At 40.5% G+C, this 27,642-nt stretch overlaps 1 protein-coding gene across 4 annotated transcripts in view; it reads left to right on the top strand.

Annotated features, from left to right (window-relative positions):
* ADAMTS9 (ADAM metallopeptidase with thrombospondin type 1 motif 9) overlaps positions 1–27,642 on the top strand; it is a 160,594-nt gene that overhangs the window by 107,550 nt on the left and 25,402 nt on the right. For 3 of the 4 annotated variants that reach the window (XM_055558398.1, XM_055558401.1, XM_055558397.1), the window contains 2 exons: positions 11,280–11,447; positions 17,939–18,112. In XM_055558398.1, coding sequence (XP_055414373.1) covers positions 11,280–11,447; positions 17,939–18,112 — 342 coding nt within the window. The remainder of the gene's footprint in view (positions 1–11,279; positions 11,448–17,938; positions 18,113–27,642) is intronic. The other variant, XM_055558400.1, reaches the window with a different exon arrangement.

Here is a 27,642-nt window from a genome sequence, read left to right on the forward strand (position 1 = left end):
CTCAGGATTCTACTACTTCCTGTTATCTTACATCACGTTCTCAGATAACCTTCCTCTTAGATGTCCCCTGTGCAGTATTTAGTCCTGTAACTATGAATTAAATATTAAACCACAAGTGTGCTTAGCCAGTTTTGGAGTAAATAGACACAAAAGATAGGAGTGAGCAGTTGTTATTTATTTGAGCCTTACCAATGAATTAAGCATTGTGTCGAGTGTTTGCTTCATCCATAAAAATTCTTGTGAGATAAGTGATTCTAGCCTCTATTAGATACTATTCATTCATGCATGCATTTGTATGTTCCCTAAGTAGTCAAGTGTTTTCTATAAACTAGGCACTGCTCTGAGCACTAGGGAGATAACAGTGAACAGAACAGACAGAAATCCTTGAGCTCATCAAATTTACATTCTAGTCGGGAGGGGGAATAACCTATAAATCCCAAACAAAAGAGGTGAAATATATATTGTGAAGGAACATGAGTGGTGCCATGGATAAAAATAAAGAAGAGCGAAAATAGCATGTAAGAGGAGATGGGAACTATAATTTTTAAGGTCAGACAGTTATCCTGTAAAAGGTGACAATTGAGCAGAGATCTGGGAAAACAGAAAAGTTAGCTATGTGGATACTCAGGAGAAGAATGTTACAGGAGAATGGTATTTCAGGTGAAGACCTAGAGACAAGAGTATGCCAGGTGTATCTTGACAATTGCAAGGCGAATGCGGCTGAAATAAAGGGTGGTAGGATATGAAATTAGAGATGAAATTGATGGAGGGGAACATGAAAGTTCATCATGGTAGAGGGAGAGAAAAAGACCACTAGAGGAATTTTTGCTTACATTTGCTGAAGTAGGAAGCTATTGGGGAAAGGGAGAGTTGAGTAGAAATGTGGATTTGTTTAAAAGAATGAGCCTGGCTTTTGAATTTAGGGGAAGCTACAGGAGGAACAAAGATAGAAGCAGGGAGAACATTAAAAGCCATTGAAGTAATTCTGATGAGAGTATTCTGTGGAAGTCATGAGGAATGGTAGGATTCTGACATTTTAAAGGTAATGCTGAAGGATTTGGTCCAAGTTTAGATGTGGGAAATGAGAGAAAGAAAGGAGTTGGAATGACTCCAGCCAGATTTTGTGCACTGAATAAGTGGATGAATAGTTCCCATTGATTGAAATGGAGAAGCTAATCCGAAGATCAGGACAACTGTTTCGGACATGTTAGGTTTAAGTTGCTTACTCACCATCATTTCATACCTGGTTAAGCATCTCATATAAGATCACAAATGAAGAGATAGTAATCAAACTAGATCTGATTGATTCCAAAACCAAGTTATTACACATGCTTCTGCCTCAACTCTGGGATTTCCATTTGAATAAATCTCAGAGTAGTGCAGGAATAATTTAAATTCACAGAAAACCATCAAAGAAAAGTTTAGCCACTTCTATGCCCACTCTTCTGTGTTGTGAGCCACTTACATTTTAGCTGGGTTTTATTTCTTCTCATCTCATCCTTTCATAGTGGTACTCTTGAGTCTTTTCTTTACCAAAAGGTAAGCAGGAGGAAGAGACAAGGAAAGCCACAAAGGACTTGACTAGAGCCTATTGGTGGTAATTTGGTTTTATCTGAAACTCCCAGAAGAACATTGCAAAGTTGAAGGGTGAGCATCTCATTCAGTAATGGTTAAGATGACCTTTTCCCTCTCACTGAGATATATTTCTCTGATTACAAACTCAGAGGTATGCACATTTCAGTTCTGGGGTAGCATTAATATCCACCCAAAGCAAATTCAATACATGAACTACCTACCTCTCCAGCTGTAACTTTTTCAATGTAAGATACTTGACATACTGGCAGATAAATATGTTCCTTTCACATGAAGCTGACGGAGGAAGGACCAGACAGGCAGAGAAAGCAAGAATGGAAGAGGCAATTAAATGAACCATAACCTAGTGTTTTTTAAATGACTGAATAATACTTAGACTAGCTCTTTGGGAGGGGGAAGAAGCTCAGGGCTGAACATTGGTTGGGTGTCTGAAAATCCACATATAGCCTATCTGGATTGCTTTTCTACAGAGGCATTCCCAAGGGCACCTTAAGTTCCCATGACTCTCCCCGGCTGCCTGGGACAGTAGCGTTAATGAGTGGGTCTTCTCAGGTGCTATCATCTAGCAGAATGACATCTCCAGATAGCCTTGAACGCTTCAGCCTGGGCCTTTAGTTACAACCCACCTGCAGAGTATCAGGAAACTTGGATCCGTGTTCCCAGCGGACGTAACTTTTCTATCACTCAGGCTCTTCCGCACCCACCTTTGGAACAGCTGAGAATAAAGGATCCTAGAACAAAAACGTCACCCACTACCCTCCCCATCTTCCAGTCTGCCTTCACAAATACTTCTGTGGTTAGAGGATGGGTCCTGGTACCATCTTCACCTCTTTCCTGAAAAGTGACAATGTCATGATTTTGCTGAAGTCAGATTACCAAAAAATCATCACATCTAACCTTGCAAGGGAAAGAAGCATTACAAAAATCAGCAGTGTGCTTGGGAATGGGGATCTAGGGGTAACAGAGCCTGATAACATAATATACCTCAAATCCCTGGAGGCACTATTGGATGTGGCCACGCTAGAAGTCACCATGTATGGCTTTTGCAGATTTTCTTGGTTTTTGTTTCTGTCTTGATGGGGAGAAAAACTGTAATGTTTATACTCCTGCAGAATAAGAAGGTCCCCAATTTGGGTTTCACAAGTTCCATAGCTAACTTCATATGCTACTGTATTTCATGTGAAAATGTTTTTCCATCCTCTGATACGAAGTTGTTATATTATGAAGCTGCAGGATGCAACTGGAGAGCATCCACTTTTTGGAAGTGATGGAAGGTGGGGGTCATGAACATCTCTCACTGCCTCCGCTTCTTTTCCTGGCCCTGCCATGTCCCTTGTGAGGCGATTGAGGGGCCACCTACTTGGATATAGTATTGACAGGCTCCTTCAAGTGTGCTCTGCGAGTTGACATGTGAATCTTAGTTCCCTTTCTTCCGTGGTCTTAGACCTTTGTAGCATTGCACAGGCTGGGGTTTGGGGGGGTCGGGGGAAGAAGGATGGCCCGGTGCCCCATCCGGCTGCAGTGACTGTGACTCCTGCCTCGGCTTTCTTCCGTGGTGCTCCCTGCCAATCTCATGCTTCCGCAGCTCCTTTTCATGGTAATAAGTGCCATGGTGGTCCTGGACATGAACGGCCATCAGGCAGGCCTGTCAACACTGGCTTTACGCCCTGAAGTCACAGCCCTTGTTTCGTGGCCAAGCTTTCTCTCCTTCCTCCTCCGTCATTTTGGTTCCCTGATGCCCCTGTTCAGAGCTATTCTTGTATTGTGAGAAGCCCTATAAAAATTTCCCTAAACATGTTCACATTGCCAATGAGAAGATATGCTTTTTGACAAAAGATTCTTAGCATTCCCACCACTGGGGACCGAGCTGGGGAGTGACTGAATATGGTTATCACTAATGTGGATTCTGTGCTTCAGGACATTGAAAGAAATAACATGACCAAAAAAAAAAAAAGACAAAAGGAGTCCTTGAGATAGCAAATGTGAACAGGAAACGATGGAGTAGATGTGGCTTTCAGTAGTGATGCCTTTCTTTCTCTTACTTGTGTTTCTGTCTTCTGTGGTTAGAAGAGCCTGTATTACTGAGTAATAGTCTATGAGAGTAAAAAGGACACTGCAGAAGCGAAGGAATCATCCGCATTTATGTCTGCTCTGGGGATCTCTCTGTGACCTTTAGAAAGGAAAGTACTTCCCCCATTCACAAGAGGAAGATTTTTCCAGACTTGTTCACCCAGAAGTGCCTGTATTAGAATGTTAACTTTAGACTCCATAAGTGAACAAACATTCACCTTTTAAACTGCATGTTAGGAGATCTTTTTAAAGAGTCCACCAAATACAAGTAGTATCAGTGGAAACAGTGAATGTGTGTCGATTTTTACACTGTCCAGCAAAACCCCAAGGGCTCTGTATACTTTGTCATATCTGATTGTAAGGCAGCCTTGTTGCATATGTATGGTGTTGTTATCCTCATTTTGTTACAGAGAACACAGCTGAGACAGGTTGGGAAACTTGCCCCAGATGGCACCATGATAAAGTGGCAGATTGCACTCTACCCTAGGTCTGTCTGACTCCAAAACCTGTGTCTCGAAGGGCTGAAATTTAGAGCAAGGTGAAGACAAGTGCCATTCCTCAGCAATGAGCTGAGGAATCCCGATTCGTGCGCAGCCACCTCTCGGAATTTGTTCTTAACTGATATCTTAGAACAAGAGATAGTGAAACCCGTGCTTGTTCACATTTGTGTTGGTAATCCTTTAGAGCCAGAGGTGCAGAATTTATTCCTGCCTTGGGTAGCCCCAGACCATGCTGCTAGCACTATGTGGGCATGACCGAGTTGGAGTGGAAAGAATTAGGATGTCTGGTCAGCTGTAGGTCCCAAGCAACATGCAAAACACCGGAATCTATTCACAAATCCTCAGTGCAGTTGGCACCAAGTCGTGTTCTGTGCTGGGTCCAGGAGCTCCTACATCCATCTATTGCTTCTTTCCTGTGTGACTATGAGCACGGCGTGTCTCCTCTTCCGTTGTGTTGAATTTGTAAAAATAAATACATGGTCTGAATAATCTCTGAGATGACCTCTAGCTCAAATATTTGAGAGCTTAGTCCTTGGTGAATTGGCAGCCCAAAATTTACAACCTGTAACCTTCCATTCCTGACCACGCAAAGGACCATTCAGCAGTGAATAGAGAGGAAAACTCAGCATATGACCTCAGGCTGAATGCAAGGGGTGAATCAACCTTGAAAAATGGCCACAAGAAAACCAGAGTGTGGCTCTGACCGAAAGGAAATGTGGCTCTTTATCTTTATGTGATATTGTACATAGTGGTATGCTCATTTTTCATAGCATCTTTCTTCCCAGAGTGCTAAAAGGTTGTATTAAAATGAGAAACACATTGTATAACCATCCTTTTCCTGGGAGACTAACGAGTCAGAGATCTCTAAAATAGTTTTAGGAAGTGTTTCTTTGAAATCCCAGTTTTCTCTTGTCACCATGGATAAGCAGAGGTGAATGAACAGCCTGCCATCTTAACCAGGTCTTCTCTTCAGTATGACTTAAGGAAGAAAATGGTCATTCTGGAAACATACCTGCCATATTTAGAGGCTAACCCTGCTGTTTCCTGGCTCTGTGACCCTGGGCAAGTCATGTCACCTCTTTAATCCTCAGTTTCCTTATTCGTTAAGAGGAATCCTAATAGTACGTGAGCCATGGACAGTGTTGCTGTAGAGATTAAATTGGAGAAGCTAGTATCTTTGAGCTCATGGTCCCACTCATATAAGAGGTCAATAAAAGTTAGCTGATGTGATTTCTAATAGTCCTGCTCCAACTCTTTGAATCTAAATAGCTGTGCCAAATAAGGTGGATCAGATTCCAGGTGGTTCTTTCTTGAAACCATTAGGAAAATATGACATTTGGGTCATAGTCCATTTCTGTGATGGCTGTAGCCTTCATCTGTTCATTCATTCCTGTAAATATTTTCTCAGCAACTATAGTGTGGAAAGCAGTAATAAACATACATGGATTGCAGTTACTAGCCCACATGGATTTCCAGGTCTTGCCCTGACCTTGATCCCTAAGTCTATATCTCTCCTCTCATATTCTGTTTATTTTTTCTGTTTATTTACCTGGTGGGTACAGGCTGGAATCCTTTGCTTTTCATGATGGTAAGATGTTCATGCAATATTCACTTCACTTATCACTGTAATTGGCAAAGGCAGTTCTGAACTGTGGGCATATGCATTGCCTGCTTTCTGATATCATACTTCCCAGATGGGATCTGACTATGTTTTTTAAACAAAATCAGAATCAGAGTGGAATCAAGAAGAGCTTATTGTTATGAAAGGACACATTTCATTTTTTATATTAAATGATTTAGATGATTTTTTCATATTTTATAGAATCACTAGGGAAAGGCCTTGAATAATAATCAGTAGAGTCTGCTGTCTCATAACTGAACTCTGCCCACCAGTCTCAGAGTGATGGTTTTCTATCTGTCAGAAATGCTTAGATCATTATAGAGTCCTGGCTTAGCTTAGTAGATTCTAGCATTTAACCTTTCTCTTGGCTTTTCAATTCTTATTTCTAACCCGCTGTCAGTCCTCTGTTTGGAAATAGACTCCTTGTTCAATATCCTCCAAAATACATTTCACATAAATAGAATCTTATATATACAAATCACTTGGAGATAAAAATCACTGAGACATACTCCACTGTGCCCAGACACTCTGCTGGAGCTGTCCTCCTGGACTGTCCATTAACCTTTATGTATCAAGCATCAGCTACAACTTGAGTAGTCCTGGTTCATACCCCACTCACTGCATTACCTCCTCTGAGCGCCCAGCATCATCCAGCCTCATCAAGAAGCTTCCTTCTGGCCAGATATTGTGTGCATCTGTGACCTCCACCCTCCCCTTCTTATTCCTTCTTGGCTCCTAATGGTGTTCTTACCAGTTCCATGTGGTTCCCCATCTCCCTTCAGATGTCCAGGTTCTCACCAGCCTCAGCAAAGCTAGGGATTTCATTCTCTCTGGATCTTCAGCCCTTGTCATCCAGGCAGACACACCAGGTTGTTTGCTGGCTGCTGGGTGATTGAGAGACCCAGCTCCTCAATATAAGTGAAGGGACCGATGCAGGGCATCCCTGACGCCAGGGACAGCACACCAGGAAGAGTGAGATGCAAATCCACGCCACATCCAGAGCTACTACTAGAGAGAGAGAGCCAGTTCCATTTCCACCATATGTGTTGAAATGCACAGATTTTAAACTCTTAGACCTTCATCTAAAAAATTAAGACAACCTCTCCACAAAGCTCCGTGTTAAACATTCCCTTTGAATGACCTCGCAGAAACAAAAGCCAAGGCATTAGAGATACTGACCTTGGTGTTTCTGTGTAACAAACAGAGATTACTTTAAGAGTGTTGCTCAAAGTTGGAAGAAAAATCATTCTCTTAAATGTAATGGGTTGTTTCTCCAGAGGAAAAAAGTCAGGGTCCACCTGGCAAATTAGAAGGCTATTTGGCTGCAAATATAAGGAATTAAATATTCCCCAGAGCAGAAAACTTCATATATATAGCCAAAAAATAATATGTACTAGGTGACACACTAAATTCAACTATTATTTCTGCAACGCATGTTGAGACAAAAATCAGTGCCTGGGAAAGGACTGGAAATAATCATACAGAAATTTCCCTCAGAATAGAAGAGCTAAAACCTGTGTTTATTTGGTTATCAAGATGATAACTTCTTTATGAAATCATAATAGACCTATTAATAAGCCTGCTAGCTAGGGAAATTTCCACAAGCAGCTGCTTTTTGTCATTGGTAATTTAGAAAACATGAAATGAAAGGTGTTTGCTATCAGATTAGATACCTTAAGAATTTCTTTATCACTTTTAGATCTGAATTTTAGGCAAATAATATGTATGGTAAGTCATACTGAAGTGTTGCATCCTTTTCTCCAAATCAGTTTCATTCACGTCCCCAAATAAGAAAACCACCCTTAGATATGGGTGCTGCTGTTGCTGCTGCTCGGAGAAGGCAATGGCACCCCACTCCAGTACTCTTGCCTGGAAAATCCTACGGATGGAGGAGCCTGGTGGGCTGCAGTTCATGGGGTCGCTAAGAGTCAGGCACGACTGAGCAACTTCACTTTCACTTTCCACTTTCATGCATTGGAGAAGGAAATGGCAGCCCACTCCAGTGTTCTTGCCTGGAGAATCCCAGGGACGGAGGAGCCTGGTGGGCTGCCATCTATGGGGTAGGACAGAGTTGGACACGACTGAAGCGAGCAGCCGCTTTAGTTGTGTCTGACTCTGTGCGACCCCATAGACGGCAGCCGGCTCCTCCATCCCTGGGATTCTCCAGCTTCAGTCGTGTCTGACTCTGTGCGACCCCAGTTCGGCAGCCCACCAGGCTCCTCCGTCCCTGGGATTCTCCAGTCAAGAACACTGGAGTGGGTTGCCATTTCCTTCTCCAATGCATGAAAGTGAAAAGTGAAGTCGCTCAGTCGTGCCTGACTCTTAGCGATCCCGTGGACTGCAGCCTACCAGGCTCCTCTGTCCATGGGATTTTTCCAGGCAAGAGTACTGGAGTGGGGTGCCATTGCCGATGTAGCTAATCCAGGTATTTAAAAGATTTTTAAGGTGTTATATTTAAAATCAACTTCCTCCATCTTTATTTCCTGGGTAATAGATGTTGGCCGCACCAGTAGCACTTCTCAGATGAATTATTATCAGTGATGCTGTTGATTTTCATTGTGCTGTTATGTTCCCAAAAGACATCTAGCCACTTAATTGGAGTCATATAGGAAGAGATGTATACACATAAAGCATTTTGGTTATGCTATTTTGAAAACGCCATTTGTCTTCAATAATAGTACCTGTCTCTGTGGTTATTGGAAGGATTAAATGAGATAATGTATATAAAGTCTTTGAGTAGTGCCTTGCACCTAATGAATGGGAGAAAGCTGTGCCTTTGCTAATTCTGCCTCTGTAGATTGCTCCCTAATATTAGGTTACCTCTTCCAGTGACCACTAAATGGATTTGTTTTATTTGTTCATTCAACACTTATTGAGCACCTGCAAAGTTCTAAGTATTCTACAAAGTGTTGGAAGTATAATTCCATAGTGATAAACAAAGCTTCTGTAACCCCTAACCTCATGGAACTTACAGACCAATAGATTACTAAATCTCCATTTCCACCAACTTTCTTCCTCCCCTCCATATTTAGGGACAGCTTGTCTGAACTGTTTGTCTATTGAAATGATGATACTTCAGGGTCAAACTTGCTTTCAACTGATACTTGTTCATCTGATTAATAAGACAGCTATGTCTGTTTCTTCACCCTAATCAAACACATTACCGCCCATGAACCCATATCCTCTAAATTCAGCTCATCTCCTAGAAAATAATATAGTCTTGACTCCCCGTGCTGTTTTCCCCATCTCTGTCCATATCATCACTCTAATCCAATTGCCCAAAGCAGAAACCCTGGAGGCCTTCCTGCCCCTGCGCTCTCCCATCCACCCCGCAGCAGATCCATCGGGGAACTGTCACTTGTAGTTCAAAAACGGTTTTAAATTCACCAGCTTCCTTCACCCCTCATCAGTGCCACCGTCACCTCTTGCTTGGACAACTGCGTTAGCTTCCTAAGTTTTCTTGTTTCCACTAATGCTGAATTTCTACCCATTGTGTACTCGGTAGTAAAAATAGAATTTTGAAGCGAAAATTAGACTGTGTCTTACGCTAACTTAAAACCCCTCAGTGATTTTCCGTCTTGTGGAGAATAAAATACATTATTGTGACCTATTAGCTCGGCATGGTCTGGCCCTCAGGAATGCCCCAGGGACTCCTCTTGCAGGCACTTCAGCCCCTTTTCTTCAGAGTACTCAAGTCAGTTAGCAAATACGTATTTGTTTTTGTTGTCACTTGATTAATGCTGGTCTCCCTCACTGGTCTCTAAACTCCACAAGGGCAGGGATTATATCACTCTTATTTATCACTGTATTCCCAACACTTTGCATAATCCTGAAAACTTAGTAGGTGCTTAATAAATGTCTGCTGACTAAACAAATGAACGCACCTCAAACTCTAACTGTGCCTGTAATTTTGGTGGAAGTAACATTTTTAAATACTAAAATTAGTCACTAATAATAGGGATTATCTGTGTGTAAGTTGGTTTATAGGGAAACTTCTTGGAGATTCATTAGAAAAGTCTTCTAGAATTGTAGCCCAAAGTCTTCATATACATCAAAACTCTAAAGGCTGAAAGATGGATATTTTTGTTTTGATGTAGATATTTAAATTGGACTCCTTCCTTCCACTCTGTATACTCCTTCCAGAATGACTACTCAAAATCATAATACTCACAAAATAAGAGCTCAAAAGAAAAAAACCTTTCCATCTCCTAAAGTAAAAAGTTAGGCCCCAATATATTAATACACATATTTTACATTTCTCTAGCAGCTACTTTGGAATTTTTATAATAGTCTATATTTACTAGAAAAAAAACATGTCTGGCACATATATGAATGGGATCACTTAGAGCTCGCTTGGTAATGGTGGTTCAATTTATATTAGACTACATGTTTTACATGGTGCTATTTATCTATTAGACCTGAAAGGACACTTTGGCCATTTAAGTTAACAAAATCACAAAGTTCAAAGGAGAAACTAGAAACATTGAGTAGAAAGAAATGACACTTGAAATCTATTTTTGTTGCATTTTCACATTTTTGCTCTTCATTCTTAAACTCAGTTCCCTCTGAAATGTAAGGACATTGTATTGGGAAATAATGTGTCTTGAAAACCGGAGCCAGCAAGCTTATGATCCAAGTGGTAATGACTTCTGTAATCGCTAATGAGGCAATGGACGTTGAATATCTCAGTGTACTCATTGGGGCCAGCCTCTTGCCTGTTCTACAAGAAGCTGTCATGTCACATTTTTGTCCCGACTCCATGAGCACTTTGATTCCTAAACCTTTCTGAGAAACCTACTCTGAAATCAAAGTCAAGTTTCTTAGATGTGGTCAGACAAGGTCACATTAAAACAGTTCAGTGAACCTGCAGATCAAAGTTGAAAGGTAATGCCTCCCTCCCAAACTTGGCACAGACCCACCTGCTAACTTACCTTTCAGTTTCTAACATGCCTTTTTCACCTCCTTTCCAATGGACTGGGAAAATGAGAGCTTATCCTCTGAAAAATGGTAGAAGAGTTTCCTTAAATCAATTCATTAGGAAATTGAACACAGCTGTATTTTGGAAATGCACCTTTATCCAAAAGAGTGGATCACGAGGCATTTTGTTGAAGAAGTATCTTGATCAGAGACTGCATGAAGTGAGATGTCCAAAATAAATCCTTACTAATTCATAGTAGGACTTCTTTAAATCATAATTTCATGGTAATTTCAGGTTCGTGGGCTTATTTTTGGCCTATATTACCAGGATTTACCCTCACTCCTGAGTGACCCAAAATACTAGACAGGATTCCCGCTGTCCATATTTTTTTTCCTCCACTGCCATGTTCCTTCCATGTTGAGCCTTGAGATATTATCCAAAATGGCACTGCAGAGGGGGAGGGAATGGTGACTCTTGTTAGGCATGATCTTAACATCTCACGACCTAGGTTTTTATCAAATTTCTTGTGATTTAAAAAAAAAAAAAAAAACAACCTTGCCATTGCTTTATATTTCAGTGTTCTGTCTCTTGTGGTCGAGGGCATAAACAACGAAATGTTTACTGCATGGCAAAAGATGGAAGCCATTTAGAAAGTGATTACTGTAAACACCTTGCTAAGCCAAATGGGCACAGAAAGTGCCGAGGAGGAAGATGCCCCAAGTGGAAGGCTGGCGCCTGGAGTCAGGTGAGCAATGCTTCTCCTCTAATGACTTCTTCCTTACCTTTGGCCACGTGGCTGATACCAGTGTGTTGGCTTGTTTCCCTGCTCAGTTTCAGTTTTTTAGAGGGGAGTGTGGAGACAGGGAAGGAAACAGCCTTATGTCAGAATGCTCGCTAGCTGTGGGACCTTGGGCAAGTGGCTTCATCCCTTGGTGCTTTGGATAATATATATACTAGGACAGTTGTGGGGATTAATTCTAAGTGGTGATAGATGTCAACTGTGTAGGACAGAGTAGTCCCTCAATGCTTTGCTGATGGTTTTTTATTATTCACCATTTAGAAAACCACTAATTCAGATTCCAGTAAGGTTGACTATGGTTACCTGGCAGGAATTGAGTTCAAATTTATCTTTGAGATTCTTAAAGAAAGAGCTGTCAATATGAAGTATTAAAGAATACTTCTCTGCCTGTTAGATTGTATACAGTAGAGGTGGGGGATAGATGGGAAGTTTTCTGTCATTTCCTAGCTCTGCAACCTTGGGTGATTTGTGTGACCTTGCTGACCTGACTTCATATAGCTCTTATGAGGATTTATTGCAGTAATGAATGCCACCTACTTAGCTCAGTAGTCTTAACTCTAATAATCTCTCAAAAGAAATACTTTGTTTGAATGAGTGCAGTATGTGTATATCCAATGGGAAAGTGGGGGAAGTACCCAAGAAACTGATTACAGTTAGACTCCACTAATTCTACACATTTGCTAAATTCAGTAGGTTTCCCTGTTGAATTCAAGAGGGAACTTGAGAAGCTTTTGTTTACACATTAACAGTTGATGGGTGAACAGATCACTCATATCTGGCCCTTAAAGTATATCTTGTTACTCCTCACTTACACATTTCCTCAGCTTAGTTGAAGCTGCTTACTTAAAAGTAGTAAGGCCCAATGTCTTTTCACATATTCTGTGTGTAATATGCTCTTTCCCTCCGTTAATTTGATGCAGTGAGGTTTTGCTGAGTTTGTGGTTCTCCTGTGCAGTAGAGATGTATGCACATACTCTGGAGAATCAATAGGAAACCAGGTTCAAGGTTAGCAGCCTGTAGAATTGATTCTTTCAGAGCCTGGATCTTGATTCCTAACACCGCAAAGAAGCTTTGTACAGCTGTGTTAACATGAGAAGGAGTTGAGAATCCTCTATTTCAACATGAATGATAGGAAATTCTTCTAGAAACATGAATTTTTCTTAAATGCTCTGGGCTGCTGTCATTGTCCCCCATACCTCACAGTCATATTCCCCTTCACACAGAAATAAAATGTGGCCTGCATTGTACCCCAGCAGAATAGCCTCAGAGTGCTTTTATCATATCACATTTTGTTTTTATTTTTATTTTAACAAAGTGTCTGTGTCCAGCCAAAGCTAGTTCCTCTTCTGGCTTCTTCAAGGGATCAGATTTCTAGGCAGTATTTCGTACTGGTCATCAGTAATGGTTTGTCTAACTGACTACTGTCATCTCTGACTTCCAGCCCTTGTATTTTCGAGCTGTTCAATTCATGTAAAAGCCTATAGCTAACATTATTTAAGATACCACACCAATTAGCTTGTCCTCTTGCATACTTTCATGCTGTTATTTTTCTTTATGTCCCTTGGCCTCGACTTATCTATTTGCATCTTGTCGAGATGCACTTAATTGATAGTTGTTATAAAAGTCAATTCATTTAAAAGAAGGATGATTAAAAGAATCTTTCACTCTTTATTGGTAAGCACAGAGTGAGTTTTACTCTCATATCCTGTGAACTTGATGGAAAGTCTAAAATTGCTCACAAAGCTGGGATGATTAGGTTTGAACCCTTGGGGTTTTTTCAAACATAAGGTAATAGGATTATCAGAATGCTTCCCCAAAAAAGACTGCACCTGTTCAAAATGATTGCTTAGGAAAGTCTAGTTACCTTTATGGAAAATGCAAGTAAAAACAGTCATGTAATGGTCTGTGGCCAACTTTCTAATGCTCTGATTTGATTTATAGAAATGAATTATAAAAGCAGGCAAGATAAGATGCTACATGGGTAAAATCCGATTTGTGCAATTTTGAAACATACCTGAAAATATTCAGACCCAGAGGTTGATGGAGAAAGCTAGTCTGCATGATTAAAGATTATTGGTTTACTAATGATCCCATGGTAAACAGAAATATCCCTAAGGCAGTAATATAAAGCAAGAGTAATGATTATCCATTTGCAATAATTTTTAGAAGATTTTATATCTGGTTCTTCTGTTTTCTGCTGGTGGCTGTATTTTAGTCATCTCGTCTTCAGGGTAGGGGAAATAATTATTGTAATTTCTCATTATGTCAAAATGTCTGACAATAATAAGGCATATAGAATATTGGGAGAGGAAGCTAGTGCAGCCAGGCTAATCTTCTTTGTCTTTTCCTCAGAATTAGTGTTTTGAGGTTTAAAGTGGAATGTTTCACTTTTACATCTTTTGAACATCTTGAATGTGTCAAGGAAATTTTTCTAGTAAAAGAAGAACTTTAATTGAAAAACATACTCAAGTTTGAAAGCATTTTTTTTTTTCAAAAGTTCATGTTCAGTTTGTTTAGATGATTTTGATAAAGAGCTGAGGGATGAAATTTTCAGACAAAATCAGCATCTGATTCTTGATTCAGCTTGATAAATGTGAAGGCTCTATAGGTCCATGATTCAAAAGCCTTCCAGAGTAAAAATCGTTAATGTATCCTATTCCTATAGAAAAGCATCCTAAACAAAAGAAGATTAAGAATAAACAATAAAAATGATCAGATTAGAATGAAAGTAACACTTTACCATCATTCATCTATCATGAATTCATTCAGCCCTGAGATACCAGTTTTTTTTTTGATACTTGAAAATTTCTGTAGTCAGGATGGTCCTTACATCTAATAGAAGGTCGTGATTAATTGCTCCTTTTTCTTTCTCAGTGATACAAAATGTAGCACTGTGTCTTGAAGTCAGGGAAACACTTGATTTTTTTAAAGTTCTTCAGTGCTCATGCCAAAATGGAAACTGGCAAATTGCATTATGAACCTACCAGCCATTTCTGGTTGGGAATTTTTGTAACTACCATGAGAGTGGCTTGGTCATGTGATTGTGAAGTGTTTAATGGAGAAACATGGCAGATGTGCAATGTGTGTCCTTTGAGAAATCTTAGAAACCCTATGCACATGGTCAGTGATGAGAACTAGAGTTGCCTTAGTGATATGTGCTGTCTGTGACTTGTATTTGAACTGCAAACATTGATGTTGAATTGTTTGAATACAGTCCTTCACCCACACTCTTGCTGACGTAGTACAAAAGGCCGCATAATACTAGCACCGTATTTTAAAACTGGAAGCCAAATCCTAGTCCACAGTGGCTTTGGTTTATTGCCTAGGATAGAACTTATTTGAATTACTTTTTGTTTTAGTTTTTGCTTGAGTTAGGGTGATTGTTCTTTGCTTTATTTATGTGTGAAGTATCTATGTAAAAGGTTTACTGGGAAGTATGAAATATATTTTATGCAAGATGTTTAGCATAGAACTAAGGTCTCCACTGGCAGTGATTTTGTAACTCTTGGGATGTTTGGAGGTGTCTGGAGACAGTTTTAGTTGTCTCAGTTTGGCAGAGGAGAGGGAATGCAACTGACATGTAGTGGGATAGAGTCCAGGGATGCCCCTGAACTTCCTCCAATGCACAGGACAGTCTCCAACAAAAACGATTTCTTAGGTTGAGAGACCCTAGAATAGAGCCTGGCCTAGTAAGTGCTCACTAAGCTTGCTATTATCATTACCAGTTGTTATTTATTAAAGTTAGTTCATACTTTAGTTAGTTATTAAAGTTTGTTATTTTTCAAGCTAATCCCTCCTTTGAATCCTGTCATGGCCATGATTGTAGCAGTCACACTGATAGAAAGTATGTAAAATTCTTTCCAGGCTTTCAAGTATGTACTACAGTTCCCTAAGCATCACAAGTTCCGTAGAGATTTGTTTTATCTATAGAAAGAAGCATTAACTTTCTCCTTTAAATCGGTGAGTTCTGCATACTAACATTGCATAGCAGGGAGTCCAGAGAGATGAAACACAGCTCCTAGCTTAGTAGTTTGGAACTAAAAACATCTGTGTTCAAACCTGCACAAATAGACTGCCATGCAGGAATGATAGTTGCAGGGAGAGGGCACATGTTAATACGCTGCTCAACCTTTTTTCTTCTTAGAGTAACTAAAACTGGACTACATAGAACAAGAATTAAGCACGCACACGTGCACACACCACCACCATCAGCACTTTCAGGGTCACACAGAGGTCTTTCTGATGCTGTTTTATTCATAGGATTTCTGCACAAATCTCTCAGAATTTACCAAGCAAGCCTGGCTCGCTCTGTATGCTAAATGTTGCCTCCCCTGAGACAGCACAGGAAGAAAAGTCCAACACAGAGAACTAGCTCTGATGCAGTACACTTCATTTTGCACCAAGATTGCCATGGATGCAGTTTTCACAGAGGCAAGGCTTATTATACCTTGCTGTGCATTTAAGCCCTGTACAAATCTTTGAATATGTTAAGTCAGGACTAGCTTTGACAATATGAAAATCAAAAGCCACAATGACATTATTGTATAATTGAAACTTCCTCTGTCTTTATTTGCCCTTTGGAAAAAAATATTGAACATTGTAGAAATTATTTCTTAAATATTGGATGCTTATGGCTGATAATACCTTATCTTTGCTGAGCCATAAGTAATAATTTAGTAACAAACAGTAGCATCAAAAAGAAATTCCGTTTACTTAGAACCTGAATAGTATACACCCGGAAAGCCTTGAATGTTTTTTCCTTTTTCTTTACCTTATTAAAGCATGATGAGATTTTGAATATATATCAGCTCTATGCAAATTCAGACTTGTTTACTTAATTGTTCTTATTTTTTTCCTTGTGTTTTTACTTGGATATGTTCTGGAATTGTTCTGTTTTATGCTTAAGGCCCCAAATTCAAATACACAAAGAGTGTTTTGGTTGTTATTTGCTGTCCGTGGTTGACGATTTCTGTCATTCCTGTGCTATTTCTCCTATGTCATAGTTCATTCATTTAATGTGGAATCAATGGGAAATATACACATAGCTCCCCAAAGTATTAAATGGCCATCTTCTGTAGACAAGGCAGTCACTTGTGCTCAGGCACCCTCTCATTCCACCCAGAGCACAATGACTTTAAATGTCTGATTTCTTGTGGGTCACAAACTCATTCAATCCAATTAATACAATTAAACCCAAACAATAGTAGCAATGTTGCTCTAAAATATTTCCTTCTCTTCAGCTAGCTTTGATGTGAATGTTTAAGCTCCTTGCCTGGCAGACTTATCTGAAATGATATGATTTCCCAAGCTGCCTTCTAAATATTATCACCTGTTTTTTTAGAATCTGAAATGGAAATAATACTAATATGCACCAGAATTCATTAGGGGTGCTTCTTGATAGTAAATTCCCATTAGCCTCAGAGTACGATGAATCCTGCTGCAGGGTAGCTGGACAGGAATTTTTGTCTAATTTAAAAGCTTGATTCTATTCTGTATGAAGACTTCCTCTTAGGAATATGACTTTAATGTATGTTAAGCTTGTTTTCTCAGTCAGAAAAATGAATGGAGGCTCAGCTATCACACAAACTTGGAAACAATTTTTAATAGCTAAGTGAAATAATAGGCATTTCTTTCCAGTTAAATGTTGCCTTTAGTTTCTCACTGTCAAAAGCTTAATAAAGATAATAATTCTTGGCCTGCCCATGAGTGAGATTATAAAACCCAGTAACAAGGAAACCACTAAAAAATTAATTTAGAGAAAAGTTAATTGCAGGTTAATAGGGTGTTTTGCAGCTTGGTCAACAAAATGTTTCAGCCTGATTAACAGTACATTTCACGGGCTGAAAACACAACACCCAAGGAAATAGTTTTTCTCTGTCAGCTTTTATTTTTCATACATTCATCCGAATTCCCCTATCTCTAGTAATAGGAGCAAGAAGAAGAGGAGACTGGAGAAAATAATTCTACTTATAAGGCCATAAAATCTTCAGTGATTTTCTCTCCTTGAGTTATAATTTTCATCTGCCAAGAAATTCTCTTGTGTGCAACTGTCTCTCCAATTTTCAAGGCCCTCCAACCTTCCGGGATAGAAATCACTTGGGATTTTCATTTCCCATGGCAGCAGTACTCTAGGATGTACTGAATGTCTCTGAATGATGTCTCCCAGCCTCTTCCATCATCCAGGAGTTTTGTTAACTTGAGAAATTACCCCCAAACTTGAGTCTCTTCCTCACTCAACTGGCTTTGTTAGGCAATGAGGCTGCAGATTTTAGACATTTCCTGGGTCCCTTTCACTGGAAATTAGAAAACCCCGTGATGGCTGTGAAGATCATTGGATTAGGAATGCCATCCCCAGGTCCTTGACCCTCTCCGCCCTGATGACCGCCCCCTCCCACCAACAACCCACAGCTCCCACTTACATCCTCTTGTCCTTGCAGTGCTCCGTGTCGTGCGGCCAAGGCGTGCGGCGGAGAAATGTGGGCTGTCAGATGGGAACGCACAAAACGGCCAGGGAGACCGAGTGCAACCCCTACACCCGACCAGAGTCAGAGCGTGCCTGCCAAGCCCCGCCGTGTCCGCTGTACGCGTGGAGGGCAGAGGAATGGCAAGAAGTAAGTAGAGCCAGGAAGCGGGCACCTGCCAGCCTCTCGCTCAGCCCCCTTGCTATCATCACATCCGTTCCCCTGTGAAGCCCTCCAGCGCAGTGACCAGGCTGGCGTTTTCCCACCAGGTCACTGTCAGAGGGCAGTAGTTTGTTCCAGGCAGGGTGGGAGAACTCCTCCTTTCTCTGCCGTTCCAACGCTTGTGTTCTTGATGTTGCAAATCTGGCTGCCTCCAGAAAAAGTTGAACAGGCCGTGGGCCAAATGCATGAAGATAACTTTCCCAGAAGGAGGGGGAGATGGAAGAAATATTTTTGAATGTGTGTATTCAGACGTGGTCATTTGCGTAAGTTCAAACAGCCACTGGGCAGACCCTAGGTAGGATCTCCTCTGGAATTTTTTTTTTCTTCCATGGCTTCAGCCATCAGCTGGGAGGCAGGCATTTCATTTGAAACCCGGATTAATTAGTGAAGGATTTTCAACATGTAAAAAACTGTGAGTGCCTCTGAAGAACTGCTCCGTTGATGCAGAAATAGACCAATTTGTTTTTCTCCAAGTTAATGTCTAGTTAAAGAAAACATTAAGTGTCCCTGAGGAATGGCCTGGATCTAGCAAGGATAGGACTTTCGTAGGGAGGATCCTCTGTTTTCAGTGGAGAAGATTCAGTTGTAGAAAAGGGAGGAAAAGATATTTTTAAAAGCAATACTTTATCTACTGACATTGGAATGAAACAGAAAGTACAAGGTGTAAAATGCTCAGAGATAGGAAGTTGAGACAGGAATTTCCCACCAGGAATAGTTTTTCAGGACAGGAGAGACAGTGCCTGGCACTCTGGTGAGTGCTTTATATTCAGTTCAGTTCAGTTCAGTTCAGTCGCTCAGTCATGTCCGACTCTTTGCGACCCATATGTTTATTTTTATTATGGTGTAAGATTGAGGTCCAGTTTTATTCTTTTGCATATGGTGCTTTGGATATTATGAACCTTTTAACCATATTAATTCCTCCAGCCTATGAGCACAGAATCTTTCCATGTATTTCTGCCTTCTTCAGTGTCTTTTATTAGTTTTCAATGTACAGATCTTTCACCTCCTTGGTTAAATTTATTCCTAGGTGTTTTATTCTGTTTTATTCCATTTTAAATGGGATTTGTTTTCCTACAACTGCATTTTTAATCCTTGTGGGGATTCAGCCTTCCAGCTCTGTTCTTCCCTCTCTCTCACCTTCCTGATTGATTATTTCCATTGTTTTCAGTCATCTCTTTTCTTTAGAAGTCTCACCCTCTCTACTAAAAGAAAAAAATTTTTTTTTCTCATTTTCCTTTTCAAAGGAAACTCTAGGGTGTTTTTTTTTTTTTCTTTCTTTTCTTCACTTCTATCAGACAGTGGTAGAGAGGAATAGCTAGAGCAGTTATATTTCAAATTAATTGCACTTGAGCCACACAAGTTGCTGGGAACCCCAGAGGCTGTAGAATTCTTCAGACGTGGTTCATATCCTGGGACTGCCACACTTCAAACGCCTGGCTTAGAACAAGGATGCCTAATTTTCTGAGCTGTGAGTTTGCCATCTGTAAAATGGTAAAATGGTAACTATGCAAAGTCCCTCTGAGAAAACGATAAATAATCGAGTGGCTTGGGGATTGACAGGGTGAGATACGGAAGGGAGAAAAGATTCCTTCGTCTCTGCCTGTGTGTCACAACTCAACACTCTTTCTGATTCGTGCTTCAGACCTACCACTGCCTGCTCTCTCCCTCTCTGTCTTCATGTCCTGCCAAACTCCACCCTGTGTGACTGCTCCAAGGAGCACAGAGTAAGCGTGTTCAGAAATGAATCTAAGCTGACAGCTGACGCTTTAGCCAACTTTTGAAAACGCTGGAGTCAGTTGGGAAAATGCATGCTCCATTGACGCTTCTTTCTGACTCCCACAGACGAGAAATCTTGCCAGACATGCACTGAGGAGATCCTCTTCTCTGATCATCCAAAACGTGCCTAGAAATTTACATCTTTGCATGTGCCATGCAGATTGATCTTTCTAAATCCTTCCTCAAATATTGCTTTCAAGTGCCATGTAAGAATAGAAGACCTACGAAGAAAGCCTGGCCTGTGGCTAAATTTAGAAGCTGGTCATACAGAAGCAATGAGAAAAGCAGACTCTGATAGTTACCCTCCTGCCAACATGCTTCCCCATCAGCCGAGGGAGAAGTTCCATCAAAAGCCATAGTTTCTCATTAGCAGGGCATGCTGGTGGTCCTTTCCTAACATCCCCTTGGCCACAAGGCTTAAAGGGAATGCTGTGAGCAATTGGGCAACCACCTTCATAAGCCATGTCAGGAAAAGAGTGGCCTCTCATCCTATTTACCTGGGGCAGCCCTGGTGTAATTGTTAATTGCCCCTACTTCCATGGTCTAAAGTGTCCTTGTTAAACAGTCAACTGGGTGGTCACTTGATAGTCCACCCCCTTCATGCTCCCCTCAATCAACCTGCACCTTCATTCTGGTTCTCTCCTCCTCTGCACCCACTCACTCTGCTTCCATTTTACCTGATATGTGCAGACACATGTCTTAACTTCCCTCCCTTCATCAAGTGACACCTTGACCTAATGTCAGTGAGATGTCAGGGCACAGCCTTAGAGCCCAGTGAATCAGATGCTGGACACTTGCTACCCCCATCCCTTCCCATTATGGGAAGTTCTCTTCTTCTTAGCTGTTCTTGACAGCTAACTCAGAGCTGTTGTTTGCTTTCTACATGTGCATTTTTTCATTTTGCTTCCCCCTTGGACACTATTAAAAACCCACCTGCTTGTTGGCAAGATGTACTTCATGCCAGGCATATAGCAAATGGCACCCTCTTCTTCATGAGAAATAATCCAAGTGTCCGCCTTGAGAAGCATGAGTTCCACCTATGCACAATAGCATGATCATCAGGAATGTTGTATACAGTCACACAGGTTGTACACTGTACAAGCCCAAGGGTGCCATTCCCATAGGCTACAATGTGAGGGGCATCGTCTATGATTATCTGGCACAGTGGCCCTAATACAAATGATAATAAAAGTAATACATCTCATTGTTCATTAAGCTATGGACCAAGCACTCTATTGAGTATTTTTATATGGAGGACCTCATTTAACCTTTTCCATAACTCTCTGGTGTTGTAATTAAATTTTTATCCTCACTTAAAGATGAGGAAGCTGGAGGCTTAGCTAAGTTAATTCATCCAAGTTCATGTAGTTACTAAGTAATAAGGCTGGGATTTGAAGACCAGAAACCTGACTTCAGGAATACATGCTCTGAATCGTTATAGTCTACCTCCTCCAGTGTTGACATGCACCCAAGGTGAATTCTTTTATTTTATTTTTGGCTTGGCCAGCCTCTTTCTGCATAGTTGGCATCAAAGTATTGGTAGAATTCTCTAGAGGGTGACTGCCCCACCCTCTTCTTAAAATGAAATTCTTGGTCCAGTTGGTTGATAATCAGACCTTAAGGCATGTGGTTGAGGGGAAGTCTTGATGAAGATGGAGCATGTCATTAGTCCCCTTTGTGTATTGAGAGGCCTGTTGACTATACTGGGGAAGGGGGGTTAATGTTTATTCATGGTACCACAAGGATAGAGCCTGGACTTTCAGATATAGCACAAAATAATTGAAGAAGAGAAAAATGCTCTCTTCAGAAAACCACAGTGTTGTAAACAAGACCACCTGGGACTCTGGGAAATTGACATCAAATCTATGGGCTCCATTTACTTCATCTGCAAAATGGGTATTATATGTCAGACTTTGCTGAATCCGGGTCTTAGGTTAAATGAGGTTAAGGGAGGGATTCGGTGCAGTGCCTAGCATATTTTAGGCCTTCCGCAAATGTTACTCCTCTTTGGTACATGAACTCTTGATGGAGAGTTCAGATGATGACCACTGTTTCAGCAAAGACTGTGTATCACAGTGTTGGGCTTTTAAGATCACCTGCCAACTTTGGGCTAGTTATTTAGCTTTTCACTGCTCAGTTTTACTCACTTTTGAATTATTATGCTCTTGGGGCTGAGTTTAAAAAATTGACTTTTTAATTCTTTTGAAAATTACCATCATAAGAAACTTATAATATTATAATCTATAAATTTATAGATTATCAAAAGCCCTATAAGTAAGCTAATGAATTTACTCATAGCTTACTTATAGGGCTTTTGATTAAATATGAATTCTGAGTATGTGGGTTATACATCCCTTAGCTTTAAGGAGTAAATCTTCCAGGACTTACGAGTGCTCTTTTTTTTTTACCTTTTCTTACCTTTACCCAGAATACTCTCCTTCCTCCCTAGTACCTCTGTATCACAATAAGGCTGCCCTCCTCCTTTCCTTACTTCAGTGACCCTTGCTCATCCTTCAAGTCTCAGACAAGATGTCGTATCTTTTCAGAAGCCCTTGCTGATCATACCTCCCCTCGAGTCAGGTAGCCCTCCTGTCCACTCTCATTGCACCTTGAAAATACTCTGCTTCAGTAGTTAGTGCTCTGAACTGTTTTTGCCTGTCTTTGCTGTTGATATTGTCAGCTGTTTGAAGTCATAAAACTTGTTCACCAGAGTTTTCCCAGCTTTTAGCACAGTGGCATTGAAGACACTTTATAAATGAATGACTCCATTAATGAATGCAGTGAGAGAATAATAGGTAGAGGGAAGAAAGGAAGGAAGGAAAGAAGGAAGGGAAGAAAAGAGGAAGGAAGGAAGAGAGGGAGGGAGGGAGAGAGAGAGAAAGAAAGGAAGGAAGGAAGAAAGAAGAAAAGACTTTATAAAACAATACCTGGTAATTGGCTTCAACTCTAAAATCACAGCATTGTAAAATAGCTTTTAGAACAGTCAAACAAGCTCTGTTTTTCCTGTAAGGACAGCTGTTTTACTTTCCTGTCACATTGCCATGGACAAGCTGTGCTCAGATCTGCCTGGCCTTTGTTGAGCTGCCCACCCCATGGCTGTTTGACCCAGTGCAGGGACTTGGACCACTCTAACACATATTTGGATTCTAAAAACTTTTATTGATATCAGCTGTAAAATGATTCCCAAGTTCATCTTTTTAGCACAGAAAAATTAGTCATGAACTGCAGGTCCTTGGCCAGTTGGTTACAAAGATTTTATGAAGTTTACAGTAGGGAGTGATCAAGTTTTGATGTGTGAACAAGGGCCAAATACTAACTCTTTATTACTCATTCCTTCATTCATGTATTCAACAAATCTTTATAGAGTCTTTGCAAAGTGCCAGGCATTAGGCGTTACGGTTACAATAGAAAATGTGGAATTGCTATGGCAGGGATTGATTATCTAGTGAAAGAGACAGACAGAAGACAAGCAAACAGACATGTTCTATGAAATCACCAAGTATGAAAAGTGCTATGATGGAGAAAAAAAAAAAACAATACGGACAAGGTGCTGAGATAGAGAATGATAGGCTAGCCCTACCTTCTCTAGGGTGGTCAGGGGTAAACGCCAAGAGGCAGTGATTCTAGGTAGAAGAGAAAAGGAGGACAGAGCCCAGCGTGTCTGTGGACCTGTGATCAGTGATTATTGATGTTCCTACTGGGACACACTGAAGGCTGAGGTGATGGGCATCTGTGTGTGTTTGTTTTTTTTTTAATCAATAAAGAATTTTAAAATTATGTACATTTTTAGACATAATGCTATGACATAGTTAGTAGATTATAGTGCAAATATAATTTTTTGTGTGCCTTGGAAAACTAGGAAACCCATGTGACTTGCTTTATTGTGATATTCCCTTTATTGTGATGATCTGGAACCAAACCCACTGTGTCTCTGAGGTGTGTTTGTATTGGTTGAATGAGTGAATGACTTTAAAGTTACAAAATGTATCCACACAGTTATTTCTGCCTTTTACCCTGGCACATATAATATTTTAGGACAAAGATGCCCAAACTCCACTTTTAAAATGAACCTGTTGTAATTTGAAGGTTGCTTTTTCTTTTTTGGATGTAAAGCAATTTAGGATAAATTAATTTTTACTGTCTGTTCCTTTTAGCCAAAGACTCTGTTTAGCACAAGCAGAACACCATACTGTCAAGTTCTTCACTTGCTCTTTTGCTTGCTTTCCCACACACTATTGAACAATGATAGCCTGACCCTGGTAAGAACACAACACATTCTTTCCTCCATGGAGAAAATCAGCAACCATACAGGTTGAGCAGGTAAATATGAAGAATGATTTTCTTTCCTCCATGGTTAGAGCACCTAAGCAAAAAAAGTAAAGCAACTCAATTCCAGTCTTTTAGGAAAGACAATTTCTACTCATTGCATTAAATGATCCTTTTTAGACATCACCCTGTGGTCAGCCAAACTAGCTAAATAAAATAGTTCCTTAAAAGTTTATTTTATATCTTCCTCACCCTCAAATTTAAAACGTTATTTCCTCCCTGTGAGTTTCCACACATTTATAGTTACATGTAGCCCATGGAACAAGGGGCAAATTACCCAAGTTAACCCAGGGCTGTGATAGTTGCTTACTGAATCACAGATATGCTGAATTTCAGAGAGGCTGGTAGTGTGTCTTACATACTTTGTATAGAATTTTCTAAAAGCTATAAAGAAATTGGAGGAAAATCTTCTGAAAATTAAAATAAGCTTAGTTGAGCTTTTCCATCTGTTTTCCAGAATATTCTAGGTCATATTCCAGGACAGAGGAAAGAGTCATAAATCTTACATGGGTGGAATGGGTGATATTACTGAAAGCTGATAAAATCCTATAGTATGGGCTGGATTGCTTTCTGATTACCCAGCCCCTAGACTCTGGTTAGGATTTAAAACCCCAGGAGAACGCCTATGCTAAGTGATTTTCAGAGCCACTGTTGACTCATTCCAAACCACTGGGCAAGTCACTTATTTACTTACTTTAGTTATTCTAAAAGTTATATTCAAAATAAGGTTTCCCAATGCCCTTTGCCACCATTGGCAAAGTAGTTTTTATGGTAGTTAAGCATTACTTAAGACCAAGGGAGAAACATCTAACAAGCAGAAAAGTAACCCTTGCTTTTCTGCTCTAAACTGTTACTTACTGATACAGCTTAAAGTCCTATGGATTAGTGGAAATGAAAGAGGACACTAGAAGGTTTAGTCCAGGTTGACTGCTCAGTAATCATGTTCTTCTCTGCGCTACCTAAGTCCTGATTTCTCAGGAATTACCTTTTCTGTGGGGAGTTAAGTATGTCTTCTGCACAGATCTACACATCACAAATTAGCCAGTTTTGTTTTGTGACATTCAATGGCTCATTTAGCTTTTTTTAATGAAGCAACAGAAACATTACTACTTCACAATGGTTCTCAGTATCCTTCGGGAGAAGAGAAATCCCAAGAACTGCTGAGTCAGAGCTGGGCTGCATCAGGCACAGCTAGTCTCCTGCACTGGGAGGAAAGGATTTGCTCCTCTGTGCTCATCTCACACTGTTTTCTATTCAGATTTGTGCCCCAGAAAAATTATGAATGATTCCATACCCTAGATGTTGATTTTGAAGCAACAGAAATTTTAAATTAAATTTGCAAATATTTGATAAGGAGCTATCAAGATACAGCCACATACATACCCCCTCTACTTGTTGAAAGAACAAAGCAGCTCACAAAAGACATGGATATACCAGGTGACCCAGCATTTCTAACTCCTAAGGATACACCCAAAGGAATTGAAGTCAGGTGTTCAAATTTGCATACAAATGTTAATAGCAGCACTCTTCATAACAGCCAAAAGACTGAGACAACCCAAATGTCCATTAACATTTGAATAAACAAAAAGTGGTATATCCATACAATGGACTATTCAGCCATAAAAAGGAATGAAATACTGATCCATGCTCAACATGGCAAGACCTTGAAAGCATTCTGCTAATTGAAAGAAGCCAGACAACAACAGGCCACATATCGGATGATTCCATTTCTATGAAATACCCAGAACAGGCAAATCCATGAAGACAGAAGGTAGCTTGGTAGTTGCAACAATATGAGAGAAAGAGGGAATGAGGAGTGATTGCTTAATGGGTGTAGGGTTCCCTTTTGGGGTGATGTGATTTCACAACATGGCCAGTGATTACATGCCACTGAATTGTATACTTTCAAACGGTTAAAATGGTGAATGGATTATGTCTATTTTCCTAACCAAAAAAAAAAAAAAAAAAGAAGGAAGGAAGGAGAAAGGAAGGAAGAAATGAAGAAAGAAAGAAAAAGAAAAGTAAGGCAAGGGGTATATGAGGTAAGACATCTCTGGGTCAAGCTGAATTCCATACTCAAATGCCTTTGGGATAAGGCAGGTCATAAAAGCAAAGGAGACTTGTCAGAGACAAAAGAAAAATGGGATCTGTGACGCTCTCTAGACTAAAAGGAGAAAGTTTAAAATATATTATGTGAACAACAATGACAGTTCACAGCAGTCGGATAAGGCCCTAAGACAACAGAGTTTATAATCCCTGGTTAAAGGAAACCTAAGCTGTCCTTGACACAGGTTGGTTACAGTACCTTTCCTATGTAATCTAGAGTCTTGAAATGTTGAGTAACACAGATTCTTTAGATAGGACAGGCTTTGGAAGACCTTTAACAGCACAGATAACTAAGGTGAAACTTCTACAGTGGGGTTTGCTCTTGGTCAAAGTAAAATGAGATAAGTAATTTGTGGTCAGCACAAAGATCATTCTAGATTGAAACATACCACTTGCTCTATGTTCTCCACATGGTTTATGGGAATAAAAAACATCTATCCTGTTTACCTCACAAAGAGATGGATAGCCTGAGATCTTTAGGCGGCTAAATCCTAGTTTATTCATCTGGAAAATGGAAATTATAGTAGTGGTTCAATCTTGATCGCTAGCTGTCTACTTCTTTAATGTCAGTCTTTGCTACTAAAATACAGCTCATCTCTGTGCTCTTTGTTTCCATTACCATTCATCCAGACCCATCATAGGGCCAGACACTTCTTAGGAACTTGGTGGATACTGGCCAAATGATCCAGGGATGACACCAACTCAGTCTGGAGAAGAAAAGCTATCCTCAGGTGCCTGAGGGTGGTTATTTGTAGGAAACAAAACTTGTCCTTTATGCTCCCTTGGAATTAACCACTAGGACAAGAGGTTGGAGTCAGCAAAGAGATAGGCTTAGTTCTGTGTTATGAAATGGACCACCTGAACAGGGAATAACTTCCCTGACTCTAGAGGTATTTCAACATCAATATCTAGAGGCCATATGTTTTAAAGAGATTTAGTGTTTGAGTGTGGAGAAGGCAATGGCACGCCACTCCAGTACTCTTGGCTGGAAAATCCCATGGATGGAGGAGCCTGGTAGGCTGCAGTCCATGGGCCCGCTAAGAGTCAGACACGGCTGAGCGACTTCACTTTCACTTTTCACTTTCATGCATTGGAGAAGGAAATGGCAGCCCAGTCCAGTGTTCTTGCCTGGAGAATCCCAGGGACGGGAGAGCCTAGTGGGCTGCCGTCTATGGGGTCACACAGAGTCGGACACGACCGAAGCGACTTAGCAGCAGTAGCAGCAGCAGCAGTGTTTGAGTGAGTGAAGT

The sequence above is a fragment of the Bubalus kerabau genome, chromosome 20 (genome assembly GCF_029407905.1).
Source record: "Bubalus kerabau isolate K-KA32 ecotype Philippines breed swamp buffalo chromosome 20, PCC_UOA_SB_1v2, whole genome shotgun sequence".
NCBI classification, from domain to species: domain Eukaryota; kingdom Metazoa; phylum Chordata; class Mammalia; order Artiodactyla; family Bovidae; genus Bubalus; species Bubalus kerabau.